The 27615-nt window shown below is 50.1% G+C and overlaps 1 protein-coding gene across 1 annotated transcript in view; it reads left to right on the top strand.

Moving 5' to 3' along the window:
* Window positions 1–25987, top strand: part of plxnb3 (plexin B3) — an 86847-nt gene extending 60860 nt beyond the window's left edge. The window contains exons 10-39 of the mRNA XM_038298426.1: window positions 6107–6215; window positions 6292–6408; window positions 6526–6639; window positions 6711–6801; window positions 9423–9592; window positions 9667–9818; window positions 9971–10076; window positions 10241–10377; window positions 11599–11775; window positions 11857–12022; window positions 12101–12232; window positions 12339–12443; window positions 12519–12680; window positions 14710–14861; window positions 14944–15044; window positions 15117–15334; window positions 15412–15590; window positions 15832–15898; window positions 18344–18490; window positions 18569–18649; window positions 18724–18802; window positions 18892–18995; window positions 19076–19154; window positions 20326–20492; window positions 20579–20739; window positions 20886–21033; window positions 21116–21180; window positions 22128–22203; window positions 23994–24068; window positions 24181–25987. Of these exons, the coding sequence (XP_038154354.1) occupies window positions 6107–6215; window positions 6292–6408; window positions 6526–6639; window positions 6711–6801; window positions 9423–9592; window positions 9667–9818; window positions 9971–10076; window positions 10241–10377; window positions 11599–11775; window positions 11857–12022; window positions 12101–12232; window positions 12339–12443; window positions 12519–12680; window positions 14710–14861; window positions 14944–15044; window positions 15117–15334; window positions 15412–15590; window positions 15832–15898; window positions 18344–18490; window positions 18569–18649; window positions 18724–18802; window positions 18892–18995; window positions 19076–19154; window positions 20326–20492; window positions 20579–20739; window positions 20886–21033; window positions 21116–21180; window positions 22128–22203; window positions 23994–24068; window positions 24181–24285 (3742 nt within the window). The 3' untranslated portion in view covers window positions 24286–25987. The remainder of the gene's footprint in view (window positions 1–6106; window positions 6216–6291; window positions 6409–6525; window positions 6640–6710; window positions 6802–9422; window positions 9593–9666; window positions 9819–9970; window positions 10077–10240; window positions 10378–11598; window positions 11776–11856; window positions 12023–12100; window positions 12233–12338; window positions 12444–12518; window positions 12681–14709; window positions 14862–14943; window positions 15045–15116; window positions 15335–15411; window positions 15591–15831; window positions 15899–18343; window positions 18491–18568; window positions 18650–18723; window positions 18803–18891; window positions 18996–19075; window positions 19155–20325; window positions 20493–20578; window positions 20740–20885; window positions 21034–21115; window positions 21181–22127; window positions 22204–23993; window positions 24069–24180) is intronic.
* Window positions 25988–27615: the final 1628 nt, after the last annotated feature.

Here is a 27615-nt window from a genome sequence, read left to right as displayed (position 1 = left end):
ACCTAATGTGATGGAGGCAGGGTGCTCGGGGGGTTCCCCTGAACGGATGGGGCGCACCCAAATTTTTTCCCCCCTGTAAAAAACCGAGTAAAGGTAAAAAGGTGTTTTCCCCAGGAGGCCCCCCACGAAAATTATAACACCCAATGGCACCCCATTCATAGCAGAAAAACGATGCCCGACATGCCCCCTTGTAGAGTGGCATTTCACTCCCCCCGGGCTTTGGCCGGCCCCTGCAAGGCATAACCCCTTTGGGAAAGACAAAATCCAAAAACCCAGTGTGCAAGTCGTTTGCTTAAAAGTCCCGGGCCCTTTCCCGTGAGCCACCGCAGCAAAAAAAAGGCTTTTTTGCCCTTTTCAAAGGGAGGGCCGTGGCTTTGGGTGTTTTGTTTTAAAAGGGGGCCAACGGACAACACAGTGGTTCGAGGGTTTTTCCGGGGGGTCAAACCGGGCAAGTTTGGGGGGGGGCGGGTGCTGCCTGCTGGCGGGGATCCCTTGGGAAAAAAGCACATCAGCCCACCGTGTAACGTGAGCCATCAGGTTTCCACCGGCAGCGGGGTTCGGCTATCGAGGGGCCCTGTAACTCCCTACCCCTTTTTTGGGGGGAAAACCCAATAGCAAAAAAGGGAACGAAACTTCATTTAGAGCCCATTTGAGGGCCCCGCCACCCAGGGGCCTAAAAATGGGGGGGGAAACCGAAAGACCCCAAAGCACAAGGGGGAAAAGGGTCCCACCCTTTTTGCCACAGGGGGGTTTTGGGTGGGTGAAAACCCGCCGAGCACCTTTTTAAAAACAGTCCCAACACCCTTGCTGGGCCCCAAACAGAAAACCCATTAAACCCCCAACATTCCAACGGGGAAAAGGCAGCCACTTTAAAACCTTTAAGGTGAGGGGGGCCGTCCTTGAACCCAGCAAAACCTGCAGGAAGGCAGAAAGCCCAGAAACGGAGCACTGCACCGGGTCCTGCCCTCTATAAACGGCACCAGGCGCAAAACCGTCCACTTTTAGCATAACAGCCCCCGGGGGCCGGCGCCCATGCATTAGCCTTTGGGATTGCCCTATGGACCCAGTGTATCTTGAAAAAGGGGTGGACCCGGCCTTGCGGGGGCCAAATCCAGAGATGGACCCGGGTTTCCGGGTTTCGGGGGGGTGTGGAACAAAATTCTGCCCCCCCCATCTGGAAAGAAGGCCCCTCTGGAGGGGAGACCATTGGCGAGCCGGACCCTGAGTTTGCACAGTAGGGGAAAAACCCAAGTCCTCCGGGGCCAGTAGGGGGCCACCAGCAGGCCCCGTGCCCCCTCCTGACGTACCCCTAAAAAGGAGATTTAAAAAGGGTTTAGGCAAATGGGGGGAAAAGGCAAAAAAAAAGGGGAAGGGTCCGGGGCCCAGTCTTTGTCCCAGAGAAACGGGCCCAGGGGGCTGCTGTTGTCCAACGAGAAAAAAAGGGGGGACAGTAAAATGCGCCCCTTGGGGCAAAGAGGCCCAAGGGCCGCCCCCCAAAAAGGGCCCCTTTTAAAGAGCCCCTCCACCACCCCCCTTGGTAAAAGCTTCCATCCCCTGGAAGGGGCCCTTCTGACGGGTTTAGAAAACCCTGCGGCACTTCTCCGGCCCTGGGATGTAGGCTCTCTGGGGGCTGGTATGCTTTGGAGCTCCCCAAGGTCAGAAGCCGTTGATTTCCAAGCAAAACAGTTTCCTTGACCCCCCGTCCCCCCCTGGGGGTTTGATGGGGAAAGACCACTGTGGTGTTGCCCCTGCCCCTCACCAGCACGTGCTTCCCCCCCCAACCCTGGAAGAAAGCTCTGAAGAGCCAGAAGCACAGCCTGTAACCCCGGACTTTTGATGTTTCCCTGCCCGGGCCGGGGGGCCATGCCCCCTGTGCCATTTGCCCCCCGCCAGGTTGCCCCCCACCCCGGGGGAGGATGCATCTGAAACACAACCCCCCCGAGGACACGGGGGGGGAACCCCGACCCGGGGACCCCTTTTGGTCAAAAAACAACCTCCCCCTCCTTTGGGGACAGGGGGATTTGAAGACACTGAGGCCCCCCCCGAAGTCTTCGGAGACGATGATTTCCGTGTGGGATCCAGTTTCAAGCTGTTAAACCCACATCGGGGGGGCCGGCAATAAAGCAGCCCCAAGGGCACAAGGGGGAGGGCCAGCTGTAAGCATCCCCCAAGATCGAAGATACCCCCACAAGAGGGAAACGCCATGCCGCGCCTAAATTTTCCGGGGGAGCACGCCCCAATATACTGTCCACCCGCTGGGGGGGCCCGGGAAAGGGCAGTCATTGAGAGGGAAAATCCTGGAAATGCCCAGGAAGACAGTCCCCCTGTGAGGGGGTCAGACTGTTTTTTCCCCCATGTTCACCCCCGAAGCCCAAGCATCCCACATGATGGAGCACAAACCCAGTATCTGGGAAACCCCCTGGTCCCACGTCGCGGCACAAATGAGCCAGTCGCCCAGATTTTGGAAAGGATCCTCAATCCCTGTCCTGCAGGGAAAAGGGGGGGGCCCCCCTGAAAAACACATCGGGGTGAACCCCCTGGGGGACAGGGGGAAAAATTCCCGAACGGGAGGACCCTGAACGGGAAAAATGCCCCCCTTAAAAAAGCAAAACAAAAAAAAAACCGCCAATGGGGGGGGGAGCGTGGGAAGGGAAAAAAAAGCATCCCGAGATCTAGGGAAAAAGTGAACCAATCCCCCGGGGGGAAAATCCCCTGCAACATTTCCCTTTTGGTGGAAGCAAATTTAAAAGGGGCCCCATGGCCTTCAAGTCCCCCATTCAGGCCCTGAGGTCCAAAAACGGGGACGCGGGCCCCCCGGGGTTCTTCTTGGAAAACCAGAAAATACGGGGAAAATTAAAACCCCCCTGGATCCACGGGGGTCCACAGGCACAATTAGCACCCGGGCCCAAGCAAGGTGCAATTTTTTGGGTTAAAGTGCCGGGCCTTCCCACCGGGTCGTGGATCACGGGTCCATCCTGCCCCCCCCCCCCCAGGAAGGGGTGGGGCCGCGGGCGAATTGAAGAGGGTTTTACCCCCCCGGGCCCGGGGGGGAAACAACCCCCACAAGTCCGGGGAGTTGGGCACCCAGAAAGCTGAGTTTGCCCCCGGGGGAAAAAAAAAAAAACCGACCGCCGGCCCAAAGGCATCATTGCGGGTCCCCCGGCCCTTCGAAGGCCCGGGGGGAAAGGACCCCGGCCGGGACTGCGCGGCCCCCAAAAAAGGGATGAAAGGACCTCGTCCCGGGCCGGGTTCTCGAGCTCTTTTTCCTCCGATCTAAGCGGGGTCCCCGGACCAAACCGGGATTTTTTTAAAAAACAAAACCCGGGGGGGCTCAGTGGAGAAGGAAAGGGCACTAAGGACCTCCGTAAAGGGGACCCGCAGCTGCCCAGGGGGCTTACTGGCTGGCAAACCCCGTTTTTTAACCCCTGCCAGCTGTTCCCTTCGTTTTAAGGCCCTGGCCGTACGCCCCAAAGGCGTCCAGTGCCGCTAAACCCAAAAAAAAGTTTCCCCCGGGCCCACGGCAGGGCCCGGAGGGTCCTCCCAAAAAAAGGCCCCAGTTATTTGGTGATTTTGGCCCCAAAACCAGCCCCTGGGGGGCGACATGAACCAGTGTGGAGGGGTGGGGTGCCCAATTTTCCCTCTTCAAAGAGAAAAGGGGCCTTTGCAAATGAAACAACCGGGCCCTTTTGCGGGGCATGACCAGGGGAAACCCGTTTCCCAAAGGGGGAAACAGGGCCAGCAAAAGATGGGAGGAGAGTTCCCAACCCTGGCCCATGCGGGCCCCAAGTCATAGGCCTTACAGAAAAAGGTCTGGGTTTAAATACGGCACCTGAGGCGCCAACAACGGGCTTTGGGGCCCCCGAAAGGGCCTCATCAGGCGGGATTTAAAAGAGAGGCAATGGGGGGTTTCCCACCGCTGGCATTCCCCCAACCCAAACCTTGGGTCCCTCCTGCATAGCTCCCAAAGGACCCTCCCACCCCGTCGTCAACGTAAAAACCCCTTGGTGTCCTGCCCCGCAAGCATGCATTTCCCCGCAAAAAAACCCCCCCGGGGGAAAGGAAACCCAAAGGCGGGCTCTGACCTAAAAAGGGGGCCCCCTGGGGAAAAAATAATCTGTAAAGGGCAAGAGCCTTTTCGAAAAAAGCGGATGTAAACAGACTCCCCCGTATCCCCGGGGAGGAAATGGAGCCCGGCCCCAAAGGGGCCCCCGGAGCCCACTCCGGAAGGTCCTCACAGAAAGGGGTTTTGCCAGAGGCCGCCCCCCAAAAAACAGAAATGCGGTCATTGACTGACTTTCATCCTGTTTCGGTAGGGAAAAGCCGTGCCCCCATCCCCACAGTCCAAAAGGGGAACTGGAGGGGGGCTTTCTTTTGGGGCCGCCAGCCAAAGGAGATAAATCCACTCGGGGTGGACAACCTCCCTGCATCGGCCCCGCCCTAGCACCTTCGTGGGGGACCCGAAGGTGCATCCACAGTAGATGGGTTTGCAAAACCGCTTTCTCCTCGGCAAAGGCACGCGGCGGGGGCGCTCGCCCAGTCGGAAGGTTTGCTCCAGTGCAGAAAACCGATCCATGTGCCCCGGCCCCGGGGCTGACGCGACAGTTGGGGCAAGGCCCATCTGACAGCCCCCCCGGAGATGTTCCACCCCCGAGGAGGAGGGACACAAGTCAGGGCCCGCACCCCCGGCTGAAGGGGGAGCCAGAAGGTCGAGCAAATAAATTACCCAGCCTTTCATCCTGCTAAAAAAAGGCGGTGATCACCCTTTGCAAACCAAAGGGGCAAGTCAAACACGAGAGGGGAAAACGCTACGGGGCGAACTCTTTTGTGGGAAAAAACCCCCGCAGAGTTTCCCAAAACTCAGCGGGGAGCAAAAAAGCCACTGCAAATCGATTATTAATAAAGATAAATCAGACGAGCGGGAGACGCCATGGTGATTTTAGGAAAACCCAAAATAAAAGGAAGAACCCCCCCCGCGGCAAAAACCGCAAACGGGTGGGAAAGGCAAACAAACAAAAAAACAACTCAGCGCGAGCAAAAACGCCACTGGGAGGGGAGATAAACAAACTATAGAAGAACCCAACGGGGGGCAAAAAAACCGAAACTGGGGGGGCTTGGGCAAACAAATAAAAACCCAACTAGCGCGACCCAAAAAACGCCAATGGGGGAGGTAGATAAACAAAATTAAGAAAAACCCCAACCCCCGAGCAGAAACGCAAACTGGGGGGGTTTAGGCAAAAAAAAACTGAAAAAACTCAGCGCGAGCAAAAACCGCTACCGTGAGTCAAAAAAGCCAAAAAATTTAAACCGTGGAAAATTAAAAGCGAACAGAAAACTACTGCTGAGAAAAGAACAAAAAACCTTAACCAGTCACCGCAGATCTGGTAAGGTGAAAGCGCTTGGGGCACCCCCTGGGGGGCGGATTTAAACCCGAGCCCCGGGCCCAAAAAACCGGGTTCCCCGGGGCTCCCAAGCAACAACCCACCAGGAAATTGGTGGAAAAAAATACACAGAAGAAACCAGTTCAAAACAAACCCACACTCCGGTACTCAACACACATGCGCGCGAGAAGAACAAAAGGGATTGATTGCCGGGTGCCACGTGACTATATAGAGTCACGTGGGTCCCCGGCAGGTCACAGCTGACTTTGTTGTCATTAATACTCGACCTGCGCATGCGCAAGAATGATCATTCAGTGCTTGAAGCACCGCCTCTGGCGGTCAGTAGGGATGAAATAGAACTTTGAATCAATCTGACTGGATGATCTGGTGAACTGGAAAGTGACCTGAGATGACATGATGTGAATTGGAGCTATAGAAATAAACTGAACAGACAGTCATAAATGATATTGATGAGGATGATCATCATCATGATAATAATGATAGTGATGATGATGATAATGATAATAGTGATTAGTGATAGTATCTCATTCTGACATTGCTACCAGTGTGTGCAAGCAGGGATGATTACTATTATTTCTATGACTCACAGGGTCAATGGCTGATGAAGATGTTTATGATCATTTTAATGATGATGATGATAATGACGATGATGATGTTAATCATGATGATGATGATGATGATGATGATGATGTCACCCTGTGCTGCAGGTGTCTAGCCTGTGTCAGCTCCTCCTGGAGCTGTAACTGGTGTCCTCTGGATCAGCTGTGCACTCACACCTATAGCTGCCCCAGCAAGAACCTGATCCAGAACCAGAAGGTCTGTCCGCTGATAACCATCGATCGTTCTCAGTCTGTCCACCTGTTTGACTGTCTTCTGGTCTTCATCTCTACAGGACTCTCCTGGTCCCAGCTCCTGCCCTCTGGTCTTCTCACTTAGAACTTCTGCTCTAGTGCCAATGGGCTTTAACACCACTGTTGTGTTGGAGGGTCGGAACCTAGATGTCTTCATGGTGAGACTGTTTTTAAATAAAACCCCCTCAGCTCCCCAGCTGACTAAACGTCAACCTGTAAGGAGAACTACTGATACCAACATCTCAAGTTCTCCCTGAATCTGTTTAAATCTTCAGGACGAAGCTCCGTATGTGTGTGTTGTTGAAGTTGAGGACGTGCAGTTTAACCTGACAGCTGCTGTGCAGAAAACAGAGGACGGCACCAACATCTTCACCTGCAGCTCCCAGCAGGTAAACACACCTGCTGGCTGAAAAGGTTCCCACAGCCTTCAAGTCACTGAAGCTGCTCTCTGTGTCATTAGTTTCAGTTTGGCCTCAGTCAGCTGCAGTACTCTGCTGCCATCTACCTGCGCAGAGGACAGAGACGCATCGACGCATCACCTGGACTCAGACGTAAGAAACTCACCTGTTTCCCTCTGCGTGTTGAAGTAGCCCAGTATCAGACCCCCAGGGTCCAGTTCCAGACCAGTAACAGACCTTAAGGCTCCAGTTCCAGACCAGTAACGAACCTTCAGGGTCCAGTTCCAGACCAGTAACGGACCTTCAGGCTCCAGTTCCAGACCAGTAACGACCTTCAGGCTCCAGTTCCAGACCAGTAACAGACCCTCAGGCTCCAGTTCCAGACCAGTAACAGACCTTCAGGCTCCAGTTCCAGACCAGTAACGGACCTTCAGGCTCCAGTTCCAGACCAGTAACAGACCTTCAGGCTCCAGTTCCAGACCAGTAACAGACCTTCAGGCTCCAGTTCCAGACCAGTAACAGACCTTCAGGCTCCAGTTCCAGACCAGTAACGACCTTCAGGCTCCAGTTCCAGACCAGTAACAGACCTTCAGGCTCCAGTTCCAGACCAGTAACAGACCATCAGGCTCCAGTTCCAGACCAGTAACAGACCTTCAGGCTCCAGTTCCAGACCAGTAACGGACCCTCAGGCTCCAGTTCCAGACCAGTAACGGACCTTCAGGCTCCAGTTCCAGACCAGTAACGGACCCTCAGGCTCCAGTTCCAGACCAGTAACGGACCCTCAGGCTCCAGTTCCAGACCAGTAACAGACCTTCAGGGTCCAGTTCCAGACCAGTAACAGACCCTCAGGGTCCAGTTCCAGACCAGTAACAGACCCTCAGGCTCCAGTTCCAGACCAGTAACGGACCCTCAGGCTCCAGTTCCAGACCAGTAACAGAACATCAGGGTCCAGTTCCAGTCCAGTAACGGAACATCAGGCTCCAGTTCCAGACCAGTAACGGAACATCAGGGTCCAGTTCCAGACCAGTAACGGACCCTCAGGCCCCAGTTCCAGACCAGTAACAGACCCTCAGGCTCCAGTTCCAGACCAGTAACGGAACATTAGGGTCCAGTTCCAGACCAGTAACGGACCCTCAGGCTCCAGTAACAGACAATCAGGCTCCAGTTCCAGACCAGTAACAGACCCTCAGGCTCCAGTTCCAGACCAGTAACGGACCCTCAGGCCCCAGTTCCAGACCAGTAACGGACCCTCAGGCTCCAGTTCCAGACCAGTAACGGAACATCAGGCTCCAGTAACAGACCATCATAGTCCAGTTCCAGACCAGTAACAGACCCTCAGGCTTCAGTTCCAGACCAGTAATGGACCCTCAGGCCCCAGTTCCAGACCAGTAACGGACCCTCAGGCTCCAGTTCCAGACCAGTAACGGAACATCAGGCTCCAGTAACAGACCATCATAGTCCAGTTCCAGACCAGTAACAGACCCTCAGGCTTCAGTTCCAGACCAGTAACGGACCCTCAGGCTCCAGTAACAGACAATCAGGCTCCAGTTCCAGACCAGTAACAGACCCTCAGGCTCCAGTTCCAGACCAGTAACGGACCCTCAGGCCCCAGTTCCAGACCAGTAACGGACCCTCAGGCTCCAGTTCCAGACCAGTAACGGAACATCAGGCTCCAGTAACAGACCATCATAGTCCAGTTCCAGACCAGTAACAGACCCTCAGGCTTCAGTTCCAGACCAGTAATGGACCCTCAGGCCCCAGTTCCAGACCAGTAACAGACCCTCAGGCTCCAGTTCCAGACCAGTAACGGACCCTCAGGCTCCAGTTCCAGACCAGTAACAGAACATCAGGGTCCAGTTCCAGTCCAGTAACGGAACATCAGGCTCCAGTTCCAGACCAGTAACGGACCCTCAGGCTCCAGTAATAGACCATCAGGCTCCAGTTCCACACCAGTAACAGACCTTCAGGCTCCAGTTCCAGACCAGTAACAGACCTTCAGGCTCCAGTTCCAGACCAGTAACAGACCTTCAGGGTCCAGTTAAAGACCAGTAACGGACCTTCAGGCTCCAGTTCCAGACCAGTAACAGACCTTCAGGCTCCAGTTCCAGACCAGTAACAGACCTTCAGGGTCCAGTTCCAGACCAGTAACAGACCATCAGGCTCCAGTTCCAGACCAGTAACAGACCATCAGGCTCCAGTTCCAGACCAGTAACAGACCATCAGGCTCCAGTTCCAGACCACTAACGGACCCTCAGGCTCCAGTTAAAGACCAGTAACTGACCTTCAGGCTCCAGTTCCAGACCAGTAACAGACCATCAGGCTCCAGTTCCAGACCAGTAACAGACCATCAGGCTCCAGTTCCAGACCAGTAACAGACCATCAGGCTCCAGTTCCAGACCAGTAACGGACCTTCAGGCTCCAGTTCCAGACCAGTAACAGACCTTCAGGCTCCAGTTCCAGACCAGTAACAGACCATCAGGCTCCAGTTCCAGACCAGTAACAGACCATCAGGCTCCAGTTCCAGACCACTAACGGACCCTCAGGCTCCAGTTAAAGACCAGTAACTGACCTTCAGGCTCCAGTTCCAGACCAGTAACAGACCATCAGGCTCCAGTTCCAGACCAGTAACAGACCATCAGGCTCCAGTTCCAGACCAGTAACAGACCATCAGGCTCCAGTTCCAGACCAGTAACGGACCTTCAGGCTCCAGTTCCAGACCAGTAACAGACCCTCAGGCTCCAGCATGTTGACCATTTCTCCTTCTGTCCCCTCAGTCCATCTGTACGACTGCTCAGCCGGCCAATCAGATTGCTCGCAGTGCAAGGCAGTGCCTAAGGAATACGGCTGTGTTTGGTGTCCAGGAAGTCCCGCCCCATGCTGTGTGTACAGCCAATCATGCTCTAGCTCACCCTCAGACACCTGTCCCTCTCCTCAGATCACACAGGTGAGCTCTGCCGTCCCATTGACAGGCTGCACATGTCCTGTTACCGTGGAAACATGTAACATGTCTGTCTCCAGGTGTTCCCTGTGTCCGGGCCTTTGGAGGGTGGAATCCTGGTGACAATCACAGGGTCCAACCTGGGCACCCGGTATCAGGATGTGTTGGGCGGAGTTAAGGTGGCAGACATCCCGTGTTTGGCACAACCCGGAGGATACCGGATCTCCACCAGGTAACCTTCTCTGTACTCAACCTCTGATTGTTGAAATAACACCTAATCCAATCAAAGGTCAATGTTTTAGGTAACACGGATGTTGAGTCATTTTCCTGTCTGTACCTTCCGATGCACCCCTTCACCTGTGCTGACCCATTCACCTGTCTTAGGGTTGTGTGTGAGCTGCAGCGCAGTGGGAAGAATAGGGTCGGGCCTGTTCAGGTTACCGTGGGAACAACTTCACCCGGCCGGTCGGCGCAGATGTTCACCTATCAGGTAAGACTTCACCTCCAGAGGCTGAACCCGATCCGTTCGGAGCCCAGTTACTCAAGAAAAGATTACGTCCAACTCAGCGAACTTTCTGCCAACTACAGTTCTGACCCGCTCAGCTAGTCGGACCCATTTAAAAAAGGTTCTGCTGTTTTTGTTCCCCCAACAAGGACCCTCAGCTCACCAGTCTGGTTCCAGATAAAGGTCCAGTTTCTGGAGGAACCAAGCTGACCATCAAGGGACGACAGCTGATGACAGGACAGAAGTCAGACCTGACCGCTTTTCTGGGTCAACAGCCTTGTTACATGTAAGTCCCGGTCCGGTTCTATTGCATCTTATAGTACTCTACTGGTTCTAATGCCACAGACAATGCCACCGTTATTAGGCTGTAATGACAGGACTGACCCAGGTCTTCTGGTCCTGATAGCACTGACCTGGTCTTTCTAGTCCTGATAGCACTGACCCGGTCTTTCTTGTCCTGATAGCACTGACCCAGGTCTTCTAGTCCTGATAGCACTGACCCAGGTCTTCTAGTCATGATAGCACTGAACCAGGTCTTTCTGGTCCTGATAGCACTGACCCGGTCTTTCTTGTCCTGATAGCACTGACCCAGGTCTTCTAGTCCTGATAGCACTGACCCGGTCTTTCTAGTCCTGATAGCACTGACCCAGTTCTTCTAGTCATGATAGCACTGATCCAGGTCTTCTGATCCTGATAGCACTGACCTGGTTCTTCTAGTCATGATAGCACTGACCCAGGTCTTTCTGGTCCTGATAGCACTGACCCGGTCTTTCTTGTCCTGATAGCACTGACCCAGGTCTTCTAGTCCTGATAGCACTGACCCGGTCTTTCTAGTCCTGATAGCACTGACCCAGTTCTTCTAGTCATGATAGCACTGATCCAGGTCTTCTGATCCTGATAGCACTGACCTGGTTCTTCTAGTCATGATAGCACTGACCCAGGTCATCTGGTCCTGATAGCACTGACCCAGGTCTTTTGGTCATGATAGCACTGACCCAGGTCTTCTGATCCTGATAGCACTGACCTGGTTCTTCTAGTCATGATAGCACTGACCCAGGTCATCTGGTCCTGATAGCACTGACCCAGGTCTTCTGATCCTGATAGCACTGACCCAGGTCTATTGGTCATGATAGCACTGACCCAGGTCTTCTGATCCTGATAGCACTGACCTGGTTCTTCTAGTCATGATAGCACTGACCCAGGTCATCTGGTCCTGATAGCACTGACCCAGGTCTTTCTAGTCCTGATAGCACTGACCCAGTTCTTCTAGTCATGATAGAACTGATCCAGGTCTTCTGATCCTGATAGCACTGACCTGGGTCTTCTAGTCATGATAGCACTGACCCAGGTCATCTGGTCCTGATAGCACTGACCCAGGTCTTCTGATCCTGATAGCAATGACCTGGTTCTGCTGTTGCCGGGGGAACAGGCCCACACTGCAGCTTGTATACAGTTCAGGTTGTGTGTCCCTCCATCTTAAATGTCTTCTTGTCTCCTGTCCTCCTAGTTTGAATGAGGTGACTGATTCCCATTTTGTGTGCAAGACCGGTTCCAGTAATCAGACTGGTGCAGTTCCAGTTCAGGTTTTCTTCGGTAAGGCTGAGCGGACTGGTCCCGACCTTACCTTCCGTTACCTGGACGACCCGGTCATTACCAAGGCTACACCTGCAGAGAGCTTCTATGCGTAAGGACCGACCTCTGAGCGTTGACACCCTTTGGCCTTATAGCCACGTTTCCTAATAAGGGGTTGACTTCCGGTCCTCAGAGGGGGGCGTGTCATTAAGGTGACAGGCAGGAACCTGGACGTGGTGCAGGAACCAGCCATATCAGTGTGGGTGGAGCCTCTGGAGGTTCAGAGGGTTAAGCGAAGAAGACGATTTGCTCTCTTGACCGCCAAGCAGCAACTGGTTTTTAATGGCACCATGGCAACGGTGAGATGATTCGACCAATCAGAACCATATCCCTGACTTACCTGTTCTAACCTGTGTGCTCCCCTGTCCACCTCTCAGGTGACTGAGCGCTGCTCGGTCCTGTCCTCCTCAGAGATCACATGCAGGACGCCGGCAGTGAGCCCAGAGTTCAGAGTGAAAGGGGTCTGGTTTCAGCTGGACAACGTCAGGGTCCACTTCAACAGCATTGAGGTACCTTCATGTTTACCCACCCTCTCAACCAACAGCGTGAAGCCCTGGGCAGGGAGCAGCCTCTTTGTCTCTAACCTGTCCCCCTCCATCTGTCTCTGTCCACCAGGGTAAGACATTCAGATATCTTCCGAACCCTCAACTCTTCCCTCTGAACCGAGAGGCTCCGGATGCTCCGTACCGCTTCAAACCTGGTGGAGTGATCGCCGTAGAGGTACAGTAACACTCATAGCCTGGTCCGATGGACACAGCAGGTGGTCATGTGTTATGATGTCATGGCATCCCTCAGGGTCAGGACCTGACCAAAGCTATGACCAAGGATGAAGTCCAGGCTCGCCTTGGAGAACAAGGCTGTGAGGTGAAAACTCTGGACAGGACTCACCTGTACTGCGAACCGCCTGAGACTCAGCCTCTGAGCGTGGACGGCAGCAACGAGCTTCCCAGTCTGAAGGTAATGAAAGCAAAGATCAACATCTATAAAGAAAACCAAGAACCTCTTGTGGCCCTTTGGGCAGCAGTAGGAACTCTCAGCAGTGGTGTTCTGACTGATCCGTCGGTCTGTCGCTTGGTGTTGCACGAATTTGTTACTTTAGCTCATAGACGCTCCTGCTCAGCTCCCGGAAAGGCTCACCACAACATTCTAATTAGGTTGAGATCTGAGCTTTGACTGAGCCGATGATGCTTTTTGTCTTTTTCAGCCATTCTGTTGCAAATTGACTTCTGTCTGGGATCATTGTTCTGTTGATGGCTCAGTTAAAACCAGCCGTCAGCTGCTGGATAGCTGGACTCTAAAACACTTGGTGTAAAATTTAAGCATCAGACGTCCACATTGGTTCAACATGTCAGTCCTGACCAGGGTTGCCAACTGTCTCTTGAAAAACTGAGTCTTTCCATATTTATTAATCGAAGTACCTGTCCCGTATGTAGTGGAAAAGTAAAGCACTTTGTCCCGTTACTGTGAGAGTAAAAAAAATAGTTAGTAAAAAGCTAATGGAAACAAAGAACAAGGGCACGTTGGATACAAAACTTACGGTAAACTTGTTCCCGGGCCCTTTCCTGCGTTGTGACCAAAGAGCTGACAACATAAATGTAATGATCCAGAATCCCCTCATCCCATTGGTCAATTCAAGTGTTGCCCAGGGAGAAGAGAGCGAGATACAACAGAGGAGTATGGGGGACGAACTGAGGAATTTAAATGCTAAAGGATGTGGAACTGCAAATAGTCTTCTAGAGCACCTCACTCAGGAAAAGGAATCCTGGCAGTCCAAAGGACCAACAGAGAGGTGGATGGAGGTTCTTCAGGCAGCTGGCCCCACAACATCCAAGCTGCTGTGTCTTTTGTCCTCAGCATCCCATCTTCAACTGGTTTTGTGGAGGATTTTACGGTGGCCCTGAAGTGCAAACTGCAACTACAAATCTAAAAGCGCAACTACATTAAGGAAATCGCAACTACATAAAGCAAAGCGCAACTACATTAAGGAAAACACAACTACATTAACCTACTGGAAAAGGTAGGTACCAGTGGGAAACATGAGACATCGCTGATTGGACGACGGCGCCGTTTGATCCTTGAACCGGAAGTCATTCTGCCTGCTGTGGCTTTTGAAAACATGGATATTGTCGGCGCCCCAAACATAGCTGCCATTATCCAGGAATATTTTGAATCAGGACATACGTCCGAGGTGATACTGGATATGCTCAAGAATAATCACCAAATTTCAGTTAGTTTGCGTACACTGAAGACACACTTAAAAGAAGCTGGACTGTTCAGACGACGCAACTTCCGGTTCAAGGGTCAAACGGCGCCGTCGTCCAATCAGCGATGTCTCATGCTTCCCACTGGTACCTACCTTTTCCGGTAGGTTAATGTAATTGTGTTTTCCTTTATGTAGTTGCGCTTTTAGATTTGAAGTTGCAGTTTGCACTTCAGGGCCACCGTAGGATTTTCTCCTCAATGAAGAACAAATGGACTGATGTGCAGAACAAATGTTCCACTCAATGAATTGAAGCTGAGCTCATTGTCAGCCTCAATCATGAACTGTCCGTTCAGAGTTTTACTCTGCAGCTCTGAAAGACAAACAAATTCTCACTGCTGCAAGAGGAAATACAAGTGGAAAAAGCAGGCTATCACCACATAATGTGGCATTGAGCTAACCATTTTTTGTTTTTGTTTTATAACTGTAGCCTACAGTCATTGCAGGAAAGGCACAAATATGTTTGAAAGTTTGCTGTTGCACCAAAAATGTGCACTATTTATTGCTTTAAATTCATTTTTACAGTTTGACATTAAGTAGGACAGACTTATGTTTAAGATACATATTTTATCCAGCAAATTTATTTGTATTAAAGTGAATTGCTGGATAATATTTTTTTTCCATGTGTTCATGTCACTCACAAATATGCATCTAATTCAATGCAGATTTGAGTCAAATAGTTAAAAAAAAGTCTTCCTACCCTCATATCTAACAACTGTTTCTCAGGTGTTTATGGGGAACCTGAAGGTGGACCTGGGACTGGTTCAGTACGACAGTGACTCGTTACTATCCCCCATCCCATTGGCTGCTCAAATCGGTCTTGGCGCTGGAGCTGCTGTCATCATTCTGTCGGTGCTGGTTGTCATTCTTATGTACAGGTAATCATCTGTCTGTTCCAGGGTTCTGTAGAACCAGGATAACTGTTGGTTACTGATTAGAGTTCCACTTGTTTCTATGCAGGAGGAAAAGTAAACAGGCACTCAGAGATTATAAGAAAGTTCTGCTGCAGCTGGAAACTCTGGAGATCAATGTGGGAGACCAATGCCGTAAAGAGTTCACAGGTAAGCAGGTGATGGAGACTCTGACCCACCTGCTGTTCTCCTGATCTCACTGTCCTTCTCCACATCCTGTAGACCTCATGACGGAAATGATGGATCTTAGCAGTGATGTGGGAGGACCTGGTCTCCCTCTGCTGGACTACAAGACGTATGCAGATAGGATCTTTTTTCCTGGACAGCAGACGGCGCTGCTGAGCCACCAACTGGACCTGCCGGAGTCCAGAAGACAGACTGTAGAGCAGGGCCTTCAGCAGCTCAACAACCTGCTCAACAACAGACTCTTCCTTACCAGGGTGGGTTCTGTTCAGGTGCTGTCTGGGCTCAGGTTTAGCAGCAGGTAAATCTAACACTGTAGTTCTGTTCCTTCCAGTTCATTCACACCCTGGAAGCCCAGCAGGGGTTCTCTCAGAGGGACCGCGGCTACGTGGCCAGTCTGCTCACCATAGCTCTCCATGATAAGCTGGAGTACTTCACTGAAGTCATGAAGACTTTGCTGCAGGACCTGGTGCAGCAGTATGTGGCCAAAAATCCCAAACTCATGCTGCGCCGGTACGTAAAACAAACACACCTTCAGATGAACGATGAATGTTTTCTTGATTAAACCAGACCTGCTGTCCAAGGGAGACCTGAGCAGATGTCCTGGGTTTAGGGACATGGTATCCATGACAACCCAGAGTTTGAATCTTTTGGTTTTTGGAGGGGAGAGGCCCGATCAGAACCAGATGACCTGATTAACCCCAGAGCGTTCGTCCTGAACCGGGACTAAACTGTGTCTCTTGCTGTCTTTCAGGACAGAGACAGTTGTTGAGAAGATGTTGACCAACTGGATGTCCATCTGTCTCTATTCCTTCCTGAAGGTAACGCTATTTGTTCTGTCTATTCTGTCTATACCCGTCTGCCCCCTCACTCCTTTTCTCTCCCCCACCTGTCTGTCTTTCACTGTCTCTCCCCCTGTCTCACCTATACCTGTCTGTCTTTCACTGTCTCTCCTACTGTCTCACCTATACCTGTCTGTCTTTCAGTGTCTCTCTCCCACTGTCTCACCTTTACCTGTCTGTCTTTCACTGTCTCTCCTACTGTCTCACCTATACCTGTCTGTCTTTCAGTGTCTCTCTCCCACTGTCTCACCTTTACCTGTCTGTCTTTCACTGTCTCTCCTACTGTCTCACCTATACCTGTCTGTCTTTCAGTGTCTCTCTCCCACTGTCTCACCTTTACCTGTCTGTCTTTCACTGTCTCTCCTACTGTCTCACCTATACCTGTCTGTCTTTCAGTGTCTCTCTCCCACTGTCTCACCTATACCTGTCTGTCTTTCACTGTCTCTCCTACAGTCTCACCTTTACCTGTCTGTCTTTCACTGTCTCTCCTACTGTCTCACCTATACCTGTCTGTCTTTCAGTGTCTCTCTCCCACTGTCTCACCTATATCTGTCTGTCTTTCACTGTCTCTCCTACAGTCTCACCTTCACCTGGCTGTCTTTCACTGTCTCTCCCCCTGTCTCACCTTCACCTGTCTGTCTTTCACTGTCTCTGCCCCGTCTCACCTTCACCTGTCTGTCTTTCACTGTCTCTCCCCCGTCTCACCTTCACCTGTCTGTCTTTCACTGTCTCTCCCCCTATCTCTACTATACCTGTCTGTCTTTCACTGTCTCTGCCCCGTCTAACCTTCACCTGTTTGTCTTTCACTGTCTCTCCCCCGTCTCACCTTCACCTGTCTGTCTTTCACTATCTCTCCCTCTGTCTCACCTTCACCTCTGTGTCTTTCACTATCTCTCCCTCTGTCTCACCTTCACCTCTGTGTCTTTCACTATCTCTCCCTCTGTCTCACCTTCACCTGTCTGTCTTTCACTGTCTCTCCCCCGTCTCACCTATACCTGTCTGTCTTTCACTGTCTCTCCCCCGTCTCACCTTCACCTGTCTGTCTTTCATTATCTCTCCCTCTGTCTCACCTTCACCTCTCTGTCTTTCACTATCTCTCCCTCTGTCTCACCTATACCTGTCTGTCTTTCACTGTCTCTCCCCCGTCTCACCTATACCTGTCTGTCTTTCACTGTCTCTCCCCCGTCTCACCTACACCTGTCTGTCTTTCACTGTCTCTCCCCCGTCTCACCTTCACCTGTCTGTCCTTCACTGTCTCTCCCCCGTCTCACCTATACCTGTCTGTCTTTCACTGTCTCTCCCCCGTCTCACCTTCACCTGTCTGTCTTTCATTATCTCTCCCTCTGTCTCACCTTCACCTCTCTGTCTTTCACTATCTCTCCCTCTGTCTCACCTATACCTGTCTGTCTTTCACTGTCTCTCCCCCGTCTCACCTATACCTGTCTGTCTTTCACTGTCTCTCCCCCGTCTCACCTACACCTGTCTGTCTTTCACTGTCTCTCCCCCGTCTCACCTTCACCTGTCTGTCCTTCACTGTCTCTCCTCCAGTCTCACCTTCACCTGTCTGTCTTTCACTGTCTCTCCCCCTATCTCTACTATACCTGTCTGTCTTTCACTGTCTCTGCCCCGTCTAACCTTCACCTGTTTGTCTTTCACTGTCTCTCCCCCGTCTCACCTTCACCTGTCTGTCTTTCACTATCTCTCCCTCTGTCTCACCTTCACCTCTGTGTCTTTCACTATCTCTCCCTCTGTCTCACCTTCACCTGTCTGTCTTTCACTGTCTCTCCCCCGTCTCACCTATACCTGTCTGTCTTTCACTGTCTCTCCCCCGTCTCACCTTCACCTGTCTGTCTTTCATTATCTCTCCCTCTGTCTCACCTTCACCTCTCTGTCTTTCACTATCTCTCCCTCTGTCTCACCTATACCTGTCTGTCTTTCACTGTCTCTCCCCCGTCTCACCTATACCTGTCTGTCTTTCACTGTCTCTCCCCCGTCTCACCTACACCTGTCTGTCTTTCACTGTCTCTCCCCCGTCTCACCTTCACCTGTCTGTCCTTCACTGTCTCTCCCCCGTCTCACCTATACCTGTCTGTCTTTCACTGTCTCTCCCCCGTCTCACCTTCACCTGTCTGTCTTTCATTATCTCTCCCTCTGTCTCACCTTCACCTCTCTGTCTTTCACTATCTCTCCCTCTGTCTCACCTATACCTGTCTGTCTTTCACTGTCTCTCCCCCGTCTCACCTATACCTGTCTGTCTTTCACTGTCTCTCCCCCGTCTCACCTACACCTGTCTGTCTTTCACTGTCTCTCCCCCGTCTCACCTTCACCTGTCTGTCCTTCACTGTCTCTCCTCCAGTCTCACCTATACCTGTCTGTCTTTCACTGTCTCTCCCCCTGTCTTACCTTCACCTGTCTGTCTGCCAGGAGGTGGCAGGGGAGCCTCTCTACATGCTCTATAGAGCTATAAAGTATCAGGTGGACAAGGGGCCGGTGGATGCTGTGACTGGAAAGGCCAAACGGACCCTTAATGACAGCCACCTACTGCGGGAGGACATCGATTACTCTGCCATGGTAACCATAGCAACACCACTTCTTCCTATGTTCCTCATCAGTTTGGCCTGTCACCCATCTGTCTCACCTCATTCTCAGACTCTGAACGTCCTGGTGAAGAACGGAGTTGAGGTCCAGCCATGTCCTGTTAAAGTACTTGATACCGACACCATCACACAGGTGCGTAGATGCCCCACCAGCTGTTTTTCACCCCGTGGTCTTATTCACACCTGTCAATGAATGTCTGGGTGCAGGTAAAAGATAAAATCCTGGATCAGGTCTACAGAGGAGCTCCGTTCTCTCAGCGACCAGCAGCTGACAGTCTGGACCTGGGTAGGCATCTGTCCATCTCCCCCGAATGTCTCACCAGTCTCTGTCTTCAGCCAGACAGCTTGTTTTCACCTGCATACATTTGCCTGCAGAGTGGCGTTCTGGTCAGGCCGGCCACCTGACTCTTTCTGATGATGATGTCACAGCAGTTGTTCATGGTCGCTGGAAACGGCTCAACACGCTGCAGCACTACAAGGTGGGAAACAATCAATAGCTGCATGTCTGCATCTGCCCTACGCTGCAGCTCAATCTGGTCTCATGTTCTCTGTTCTTCAGGTTCCGGTTGGAGCCACAGTCGCTCTGATCCCTCGATTTCACAGTTCAGGAATCAACCAGGTGTTTCAGACCGGAGAAAGTAAGAACCCAAACATCTTACAAAGAAGAATCCCACAAAACAAGAAGAATCAGCTGATATCAGACTAAATCATAGAACAGGGGAACCATAGAGACGATCTGGACCAAAGAACAGGGAGAACTATAGAGACCGATCTGGACCAAAGAACAGGGAGAACTATTGAGAACTATCTGGACCAAAGAACAGGGGAACTATAGAGAACGATCTGGACCAAAGAACAGGGAGAACTATAGAGAACTATCTGGAATAAAGAACAGGGAGAACTATTGAGAACTATCTGGAATAAAGAACTGGGAGAACTATAGAGAACCATCTGGACCAAAGAACAGGGGAATTATAGAGACCGATCTGGAATAAAGAACAGTGAGAACTATAGAGACCGATCTGGACCAAAGAACAGGGAGAACTATAGAGAACAACTGGACCAAAGAACAGGGGAATTATAGAGAACGATCTGGACCAAAGAACAGGGGAACTATAGAGAGCGATCTGGACCAAAGAACAGGGAGAAATATAGAGAACTATCTGGAATAAAGAACAGGGAGAACTATAGAGAACGATCTGGAATAAAGAACAGGGAGAACTATAGAGAACTATCTGGAATAAAGAACAGGGAGAACTATAGAGAACGATCTGGACCAAAGAACAGGGGAACTATAGAGACCGATCTGGACCAAAGAACAGGAAGAACTATAGAGAACTATCTGGAAGAAAGAACAGGGAGAACTATAGAGAATGATCTGGACCAAAGAACAGGGAGAACTATAGAGAACTATCTGGAATAAAGAACAGGGAGAACTATAGAGAACGATCTGGACCAAAGAACAGGGAGAACTATAGAGAACTATCTGGAATAAAGAACAGGGAGAACTATAGAGAACTATCTGGAATAAAGAACTGGGAGAACTATAGAGAACCATCTGGACCAAAGAACAGGGGAATTATAGAGAACGATCTGGACCAAAGAACAGGGGAACTATAGAGACCGATCTGGAATAAAGAACAGGGAGAACTATAGAGACCGATCTGGACCAAAGAACAGGGAGAACTATAGAGAACAACTGGACCAAAGAACAGGGAGAAACAGTTAGTAGTACATTTGGAGGTAACAGCTTAGTCATTTGTTGTTTTAGCTGTGAGTGTTGACTTAAAACCTCTCTTGTCGCCTTAGAGGCACCAATGCTGGAGGGCGAGGAAGAGGAGGGTCTGCGTCTGTGGCACCTGGTGAAGAGCAGCGAAGATCCAGAAATGCCAAAGCACCGGAAGAGCAGCATGAGGGAACGGGAGAGAGCCAAGGCCATTCCTGAGATCTATCTGACCAGACTGCTGTCCATGAAGGTACCCCTGACCTTCAGCCCCACCCCCACCTCACACACACAGGACTTTACCAGAGCCTCTCATTAACTGTCCTTTTGTCTCTGTAGGGGACACTGCAGAAGTTTGTGGACGACGTCTTTGTGGCCATCCTTAGCACTAAGCGTCCTCCACCCATTGCTGTCAGGTTTTTCTTTGATTTTCTTGACGACATGGCTGAGAAGCATGCAATAGACGATCCAGAGACTGTCCACATCTGGAAGACAAACAGGTGAGACCCACCTCACTCACCTGAGGCTCCCCAAATGCTTGCCTTCACCCAACTTTCTGCGTCCAATGCGCTCCGTCTTGCTAGTCCTTGATGGGCTTCTTTGACCCTTGTCCCTGACCTGTCTTTCTGACCCTTTTTGTCCCCAGTCTCCCTCTAAGGTTTTGGGTCAACATTCTGAAGAACCCACAGTTTGTTCTGGATGTCCAAGTAACTGACAGCATCGACGCCGTGCTCTCTGTGATCGCTCAGACCTTCATCGACTCATGCACCACCTCGGAACATAAAGTGGGACGGGTAGGACCTGTCTCTCTCTATACTTCACCTACTGGTCTGGGTTCTCTGGTCATTTCACACCTGTGTCTTTTTGTCCAATCAGGACTCTCCAGTCAACAAGCTGCTCTATGCCAGAGAAATACCTCGGTACAAACAACTGGTGGAGAGGTGAGACGGCTTCCTGTCATTGGTTCTGGTGCAGTTTATTCTCAGTGTCACCACCTGCTGGTTAATCCGGACCCAACCTGATTTAAAACATTTATAAATTACCGCATGTTGTCTGACACAGTGTCTAACGTCACTTGCGCCGCTTCTGTTACCCTGAAATCCCTCATGCTCCATCCTCCGCTCTGCCCCGCAGCGTTCCAGACCTCCTGCCCAAAGCAAAGCCTACAGCCTCCGCTGTTCCTCCCGTATTGCTGAGCTCCGACTTATCCTCGGAGCTCGAGGAGAGCATGCGCGATATTATTATTAAACCGGATCTTCTCGCCGTTCTTTCTCCCGTTTGGTGCGATTGCGATAGCGGATCCTGACCTGGCCGGACCGGAGCGGAGCCTGAACATTTAAAGGATGTTTGGCTCAACCTGCTGCTGGGAAGCAGGATTCTCCACCATGAACAGAATCAACAATAAATCTGGATCCAGGCTCAAAATGAGCACCTTGATATGTGCTTGAGAATGGCTTAGTCTCCATTCAAACCCAGGTTTAAAGCCTTGCAGGGCAGCCTAAAGCCCACTGCCAACATTAAGACAGAAAAAAGAAAGAAAAAAACAAACCATCAGTTCAGTTGTTGAATATATAAAAAAATATGTGAATCAGGAAATTGTCTATATACCAAACTGAACGATTGTTCTCTACTTTTAATTTTAATATGGACATTTTTTTTTTCATTTGTTTTTAATATTTTTGTATTTAAAAATTCACTGTATAACATGGATGCATAAACATCTCATTTTATTTCATTGTTAAATTCTGTTTAACGTAATATATATATTTTTGATTAAAAATCTCCGGACCTTAACTGGTTGATGTTTTTCTTTATTCAGACCCGCTGATTTTTAGTTGTTTATCCCTGCTGTAGAGACTTCCTGAGGTTGTTCTGTATGTGTTTGTAGGTACTACAGTGATATCCACAGCGCCGCATCAGGATGCTATCAGGAGATGAACTCTACTCTGACTGAACTTTCCGGGGTAAAATGACCCAAAACCAGAACGACTTCAATCTACCCATCAGTCTTTATTCATCACGAATTCTCTGTCTGACTCTACCTGTCTCTCTGTCTCTGTCTGACCCTACCCGTCTCTCTGTCTCTGTCTGACCCTACCCGTCTCTCTGTCTCTGTCTGGCTCTACCTGTCTCTCTGTCTCTGTCTGGCTCTACCCGCCTCTCTGTCTCTGTCTGGCTCTACCTGTCTCTCTGTCTCTGTCTGGCTCTACCTGTCTCTCTGTCTCTGTCTGACCCTACCCGTCTCTCTGTCTCTGTCTGACCCTACCCGTCTCTCTGTCTCTGTCTGGCTCTACCTGTCTCTCTGTCTCTCTCTCTCTGTCTCTGTTTGACCCTACCCGTCTCTCTGTCTCTCTCTCTCTGTCTCTGTTTGACCCTACCTGTCTCTCTGTCTCTGTCTGACCCTACCCGTCTCTCTGTCTCTGTCTGGCTCTACCTGTCTCTCTGTCTCTGTCTGGCTCTACCTGTCTCTCTGTCTCTGTCTGACCCTACCCGTCTCTCTGTCTCTGTCTGACCCTACCCGTCTCTCTGTCTCTGTCTGGCTCTACCTGTCTCTCTGTCTCTGTCTGACCCTACCCGTCTCTCTGTCTCTGTCTGGCTCTACCTGTCTCTCTGTCTCTGTCTGGCTCTACCTGTCTCTCTGTCTCTGTCTGACCCTACCCGTCTCTCTGTCTCTGTCTGGCTCTACCTGTCTCTCTGTCTCTGTCTGGCTCTACCTGTCTCTCTGTCTCTGTCTGACCCTACCCGTCTCTCTGTCTCTGTCTGACCCTACCCGTCTCTCTGTCTCTGTCTGACCCTACCCGTCTCTCTGTCTCTGTCTGACCCTACCTGTCTCTCTGTCTCTGTCTGGCTCTACCTGTCTCTCTGTCTCTGTCTGACCCTACCCGTCTCTCTGTCTCTACCCGTCTCTCTGTCTCTGTCTGAACCTACCTCGGTCTCTCTGTCTCTGTCTGACCCTACCTGTCTCTCTGTCTCTGTCTGGCTCTACCTGTCTCTCTGTCTCTGTCTGACCCTACCTGTCTCTCTGTCTCTGTCTGGTTCTATCTGTCTCTCTGTCTCTGTTTGACGCTACCCGTCTCTCTGTATCTCTCTCTGTCTCTGTTTGACCCTACCTGTCTCTCTGTCTCTGTCTGATCCTACCTGTCTCTCTGTCTCTGTCTGACCCTACCCGTCTCTCTGTCTCTCTCTCTCTGTCTCTGTTTGACCCTACCTGTCTCTCTGTCTCTGTCTGACCCTACCTGTCTCTCTGTCTCTCAGTCTGACCCTACCCGTCTCTCTGTCTCTGTCTGACCCTACCCGTCTCTCTGTCTCTGTCTGGCTCTACCTGTCTCTCTGTCTCTGTCTGACCCTACCTGTCTCTCTCTCTGTCTCTGTCTCTGTCTGGCTCTACCTGTCTCTCTGTCTCTGTCTGACCCTACCTGTCTCTCTGTCTCTGTTTGACGCTACCCGTCTCTCTGTCTCTCTCTCTGTCTCTGTTTGACCCTACCTGTCTCTCTGTCTCTGTCTGATCCTACCTGTCTCTCTGTCTCTGTCTGACCCTACCCGTCTCTCTGTCTCTCTCTCTCTGTCTCTGTTTGACCCTACCTGTCTCTCTGTCTCTGTCTGACCCTACCTGTCTCTCAGTCTGACCCTACCCGTCTCTCTGTCTCTCTCTCTCTGTCTCTGTTTGACCCTACCTGTCTCTCTGTCTCTGTCTGACCCTACCTGTCTCTCTGTCTCTCAGTCTGACCCTACCTGTCTCTCTGTCTCCCTGCAGAGCTTTGCCTCAGAGATGAACAGCCTTGTTGCTCTTCATGAACTTTACAAATACATCAACAAATACTATGACCAGGTAATGTTCTCACTTTCTCATGTCATGTGACCGGTCAACTGCACAGGTACAAACCATAGTTCACACTCACACGCCTCTATCCTCTCCTCAAACTGTTCACCTGTGACTTTAGATCATCATGTCCCTGGAGGAAGACACCTCTGGTCAGAAGATGCAGTTGGCCTATCGGCTGCAGCAGGTCGCCGCCCTGGTGGAGAATAAAGTCACCGACCTCTGACCTGTGAGTGCTGATGAAGAGGATGAGGAGACGGGGGCCAAAGCAGTGAAGCTGATTGGACACCCCTGTCTGTCTTTGTGTGAGGGACATCCAGTCTTTTTATAATGGGTCTTCCGGTTCCCCTGCACGGCAGCAGCTGCCAACTGACATCCCGACTAACGACAATCCAACCAACCAGATCAGGGAACATCGTCGTCACCTTCTGCCTTGCACTACGATTCCCAGTGTTCTCTGTTGTCTGAGTAAAAAAAAAGCACAACTTAAGTATTTTCTTCTGTATCTAAAGTGATGATTGACCTGCTGTTTTATATGTTTTTCTACTGAAGCCAGCAGATCGGACTCCAAACGGCGCATCATTCCCAGGCGCTTCTGGAAGTTTACTGAACGCAATAACAGAATCTGAATCAGGGCGTTTTCACCATGTTTCAGTGTGACTCCACTTTCCAACTGCTTGACGGCGTATTGCTCAGAAAGCTCGGGACTCCTGACCCGAAACAACACAACCTCCAGTTTGTTCCAGTAGTGCATCTAATCCAGCATAAAGTCTGAAACTAACACGTCTACTAACGAACTAGTGATGTTGGTTTAGTTTATAATCCAGATTAACACAGCTGGCACAACAGAACCAGACCCAATCAATTGGGTCCATTTCCAACATCACTGGATCTTACAGGACAGGAAGAGATGTGTTTTTTAGATAATGTGTGAGAAAGGAAACTCTGATATTCCCATACTCCGCACTGCGTGTGTGGTTTCAGTTTGGTCATGTGACCCGTACCAGGAAGTGGAGTCGCAGCTGGCGTGTTTCCAAAGCGTAGAGGCTCTGGAATAATCGAACCGATCAGAAACGAGAAACAATCAGAGATCCGTGTGAGTATTACTAACTTATTGTTTGTACAGACTATTTATATTTATTTATCCCAGCTGTGCCTTCGCTCTGCAGCTAGGGGGCAGCCTAATATGTCCCAGTGCATGATGGGAAGATGATTTGAACAGTTCAGGCCAACTCACCTGTGTCCTTCAGCAGGAAATCAGCCCAGGTCTGGTTCTTACTGGTTTTCACTGGTTTGTCCGGGTTCTGTCAGAGTCCTCTGGACCCTGTTGGATCCTGGAGGCCATCAGATCCTCCTGAGGAACCCTAACCCTGGACTCTTCTGTTGGGTCATCATGGAGGGGGGTCGATAAACAGAACCAATCAGATGGATTCTGATGGATTCCCGGTTATAGAACTGGACCGGAGTTCTGAACTCGGTTTTCTTTTTCTGCTGCTGATTAAATTTCTTCTTCAACTTTTGATGTTTGTGTTTTTTGGGCCTGTGTTCGACCCGTAGTCGTAGTTCTTTGCTCAAAGTAGCTTCTGCATGATGACGATGATGATGATGATGATGATGGTGCTTCTTCTTTTTCTGAACCTTCAATGTTTACTTTTTAAGAAAAGGGGCGGGGCTCTCATGACCTAATGAGTGCATGAAATAATGCTGAGCTCTGATTGGTGGAGCTGTTTTCTACTGAATACATTCATGGGGGGGGTGGGGGTGTATGGTTACAGTGAGCTTACTGTGTGTAAATGTGCCTGTAAATATCTGTGAGGAAGACCATGATGAAGATGAGTCCGTCTCAGATTTAAAATGTGCTTTTATTGTGAAGGGCCACGGATCAAACAGTTTGTATCATAAAAATAAAGCTCTTATTTTTAACCTTGTTTCTTTGTGCTGACTGCTTCTGCTGTCAGGGCCGATTCTAAGCTCACACTGTCGGGGGGCCCCCAGCCTTGAAGAGAAGAAAATATTTGTTTTTTGGTATCGTTTAATGAGGAAAAAGAGAGAAATAAAATGAATATTGAGTCAGACTGAAACAGCTTCTGTTTTAGCTCGACTTAAGAAAATATTATCTTTCATTTTAAAAAACTCAAAATCAAACTGAAAAAAACCCAACCTATATCATTAAAGAAAACTAGTAAAATTGACCTAAAGACCATATCTACAACTTTTTCAAACTGATTACTTGTTGAAGAATATTAAACCCATATAAGGTCTAGAAGAGGGGAACATTTAGGACATTTTGGGCCCCTGGCAAAGACAGGCATGGGCCCCTCTGAATAGAGAAGACAACACATAGAACAGCCCCGTTCTCCAGATAGAGAAATGTTAATAGAATAGACATCCATTATCTGTTCTAGGTTGTGTCCCTCTCTTCTTGTCCCTTTTCTTCTTGTTTTCCTCTCTATGTTTTGTACTCAGCTGACTTTTCATGCTGTCTCTAAAGGAATGAAAGATTTTTTCCAAGCACTAAGCTCACTTAGCTGATTGCTCCTTCCTGTGTTTCCAAAAAGGCCAAAGTAAATAACCCAGTCCTTCTTTTCACTGTAGACAAGCCGTGATCTGCTTCTCTGTTCTCCATTTTTCATTTGGATGAAATAATAGCTGCATGAATCATGACAGCAGACAAGATAGAGGAGAGCAGGAGGCGGGGTTACCAATCTACTCGCTCTGGAGAGCAGAGTTCGCTGCTTTTAGATGTTGTCTCCAAAGTCTCCAGTAGCAGAAAAAAGTCTCTAGATTTGGCGCTAGGAGCTTTTTAGAAATCAAAGCGCTAGAGGGGTCTGAAAAGTGGCTAAATATAGCGACTAAAGCATTGTGTAGCTTTGATTTGAATAAACATTTTTTTTATTAGTCATATCGCCACCAGCAGCTCAAAGTACTGAAAGTTATATTTTGGAGAACATTTAGAGCCTTTTCCTGTTTCATAGAGCTCACTTCCGGTCAGCCGGAGACCGCAGCATAGACGTAGATGCCTCATTGGACGCTGGTCGACACATAGATATCCATAATAAAGGCTAGATGTCTTACGGCGGAGTCTCAAACGTCATCACCGGCGGCCATCTTGCCTCAGGCAGGCTTTCTGTTGTGCTCTGTGGTACCTAATGTAAGGTGAGTGATCAGCACGAACACAAATACTCTTACCTCACTGAATTCTTGACGGATTTACAAACAGTTTGGTTTCTTACAAACATTATGAACGTGGCTATTATTCTTGATGCTTGAACATGTCGAAATTGCAGATTTTCTTGTCGAAAAATGACTTAATCATGCAGCATAGTTGTGCATCACGGCTACTTGCGCAAGTTATCAAGGCCGAGATTATTAGGCAATTATATAGGTTTTACTGACACCAATAACGATTGTATGACAATTAGTCTTTGGTGTAAATTACAATCTTTGTGGATGTGGTTGTAGTTATTAGTTGGCTAATAACAATAATCTGAGTGTTGTTGTATTTTCATTATTAGCCTAACGTTAGCTGGCTAATAACAAGAAGCTGCGAAGTGAG

Source organism: Cyprinodon tularosa, unplaced genomic scaffold (genome assembly GCF_016077235.1).
Source record: "Cyprinodon tularosa strain WSP-4 unplaced genomic scaffold, ASM1607723v1 ctg407, whole genome shotgun sequence".
NCBI lineage: Eukaryota > Metazoa > Chordata > Actinopteri > Cyprinodontiformes > Cyprinodontidae > Cyprinodon > Cyprinodon tularosa.
This window is presented reverse-complemented; position numbering and strand designations above follow the sequence as displayed.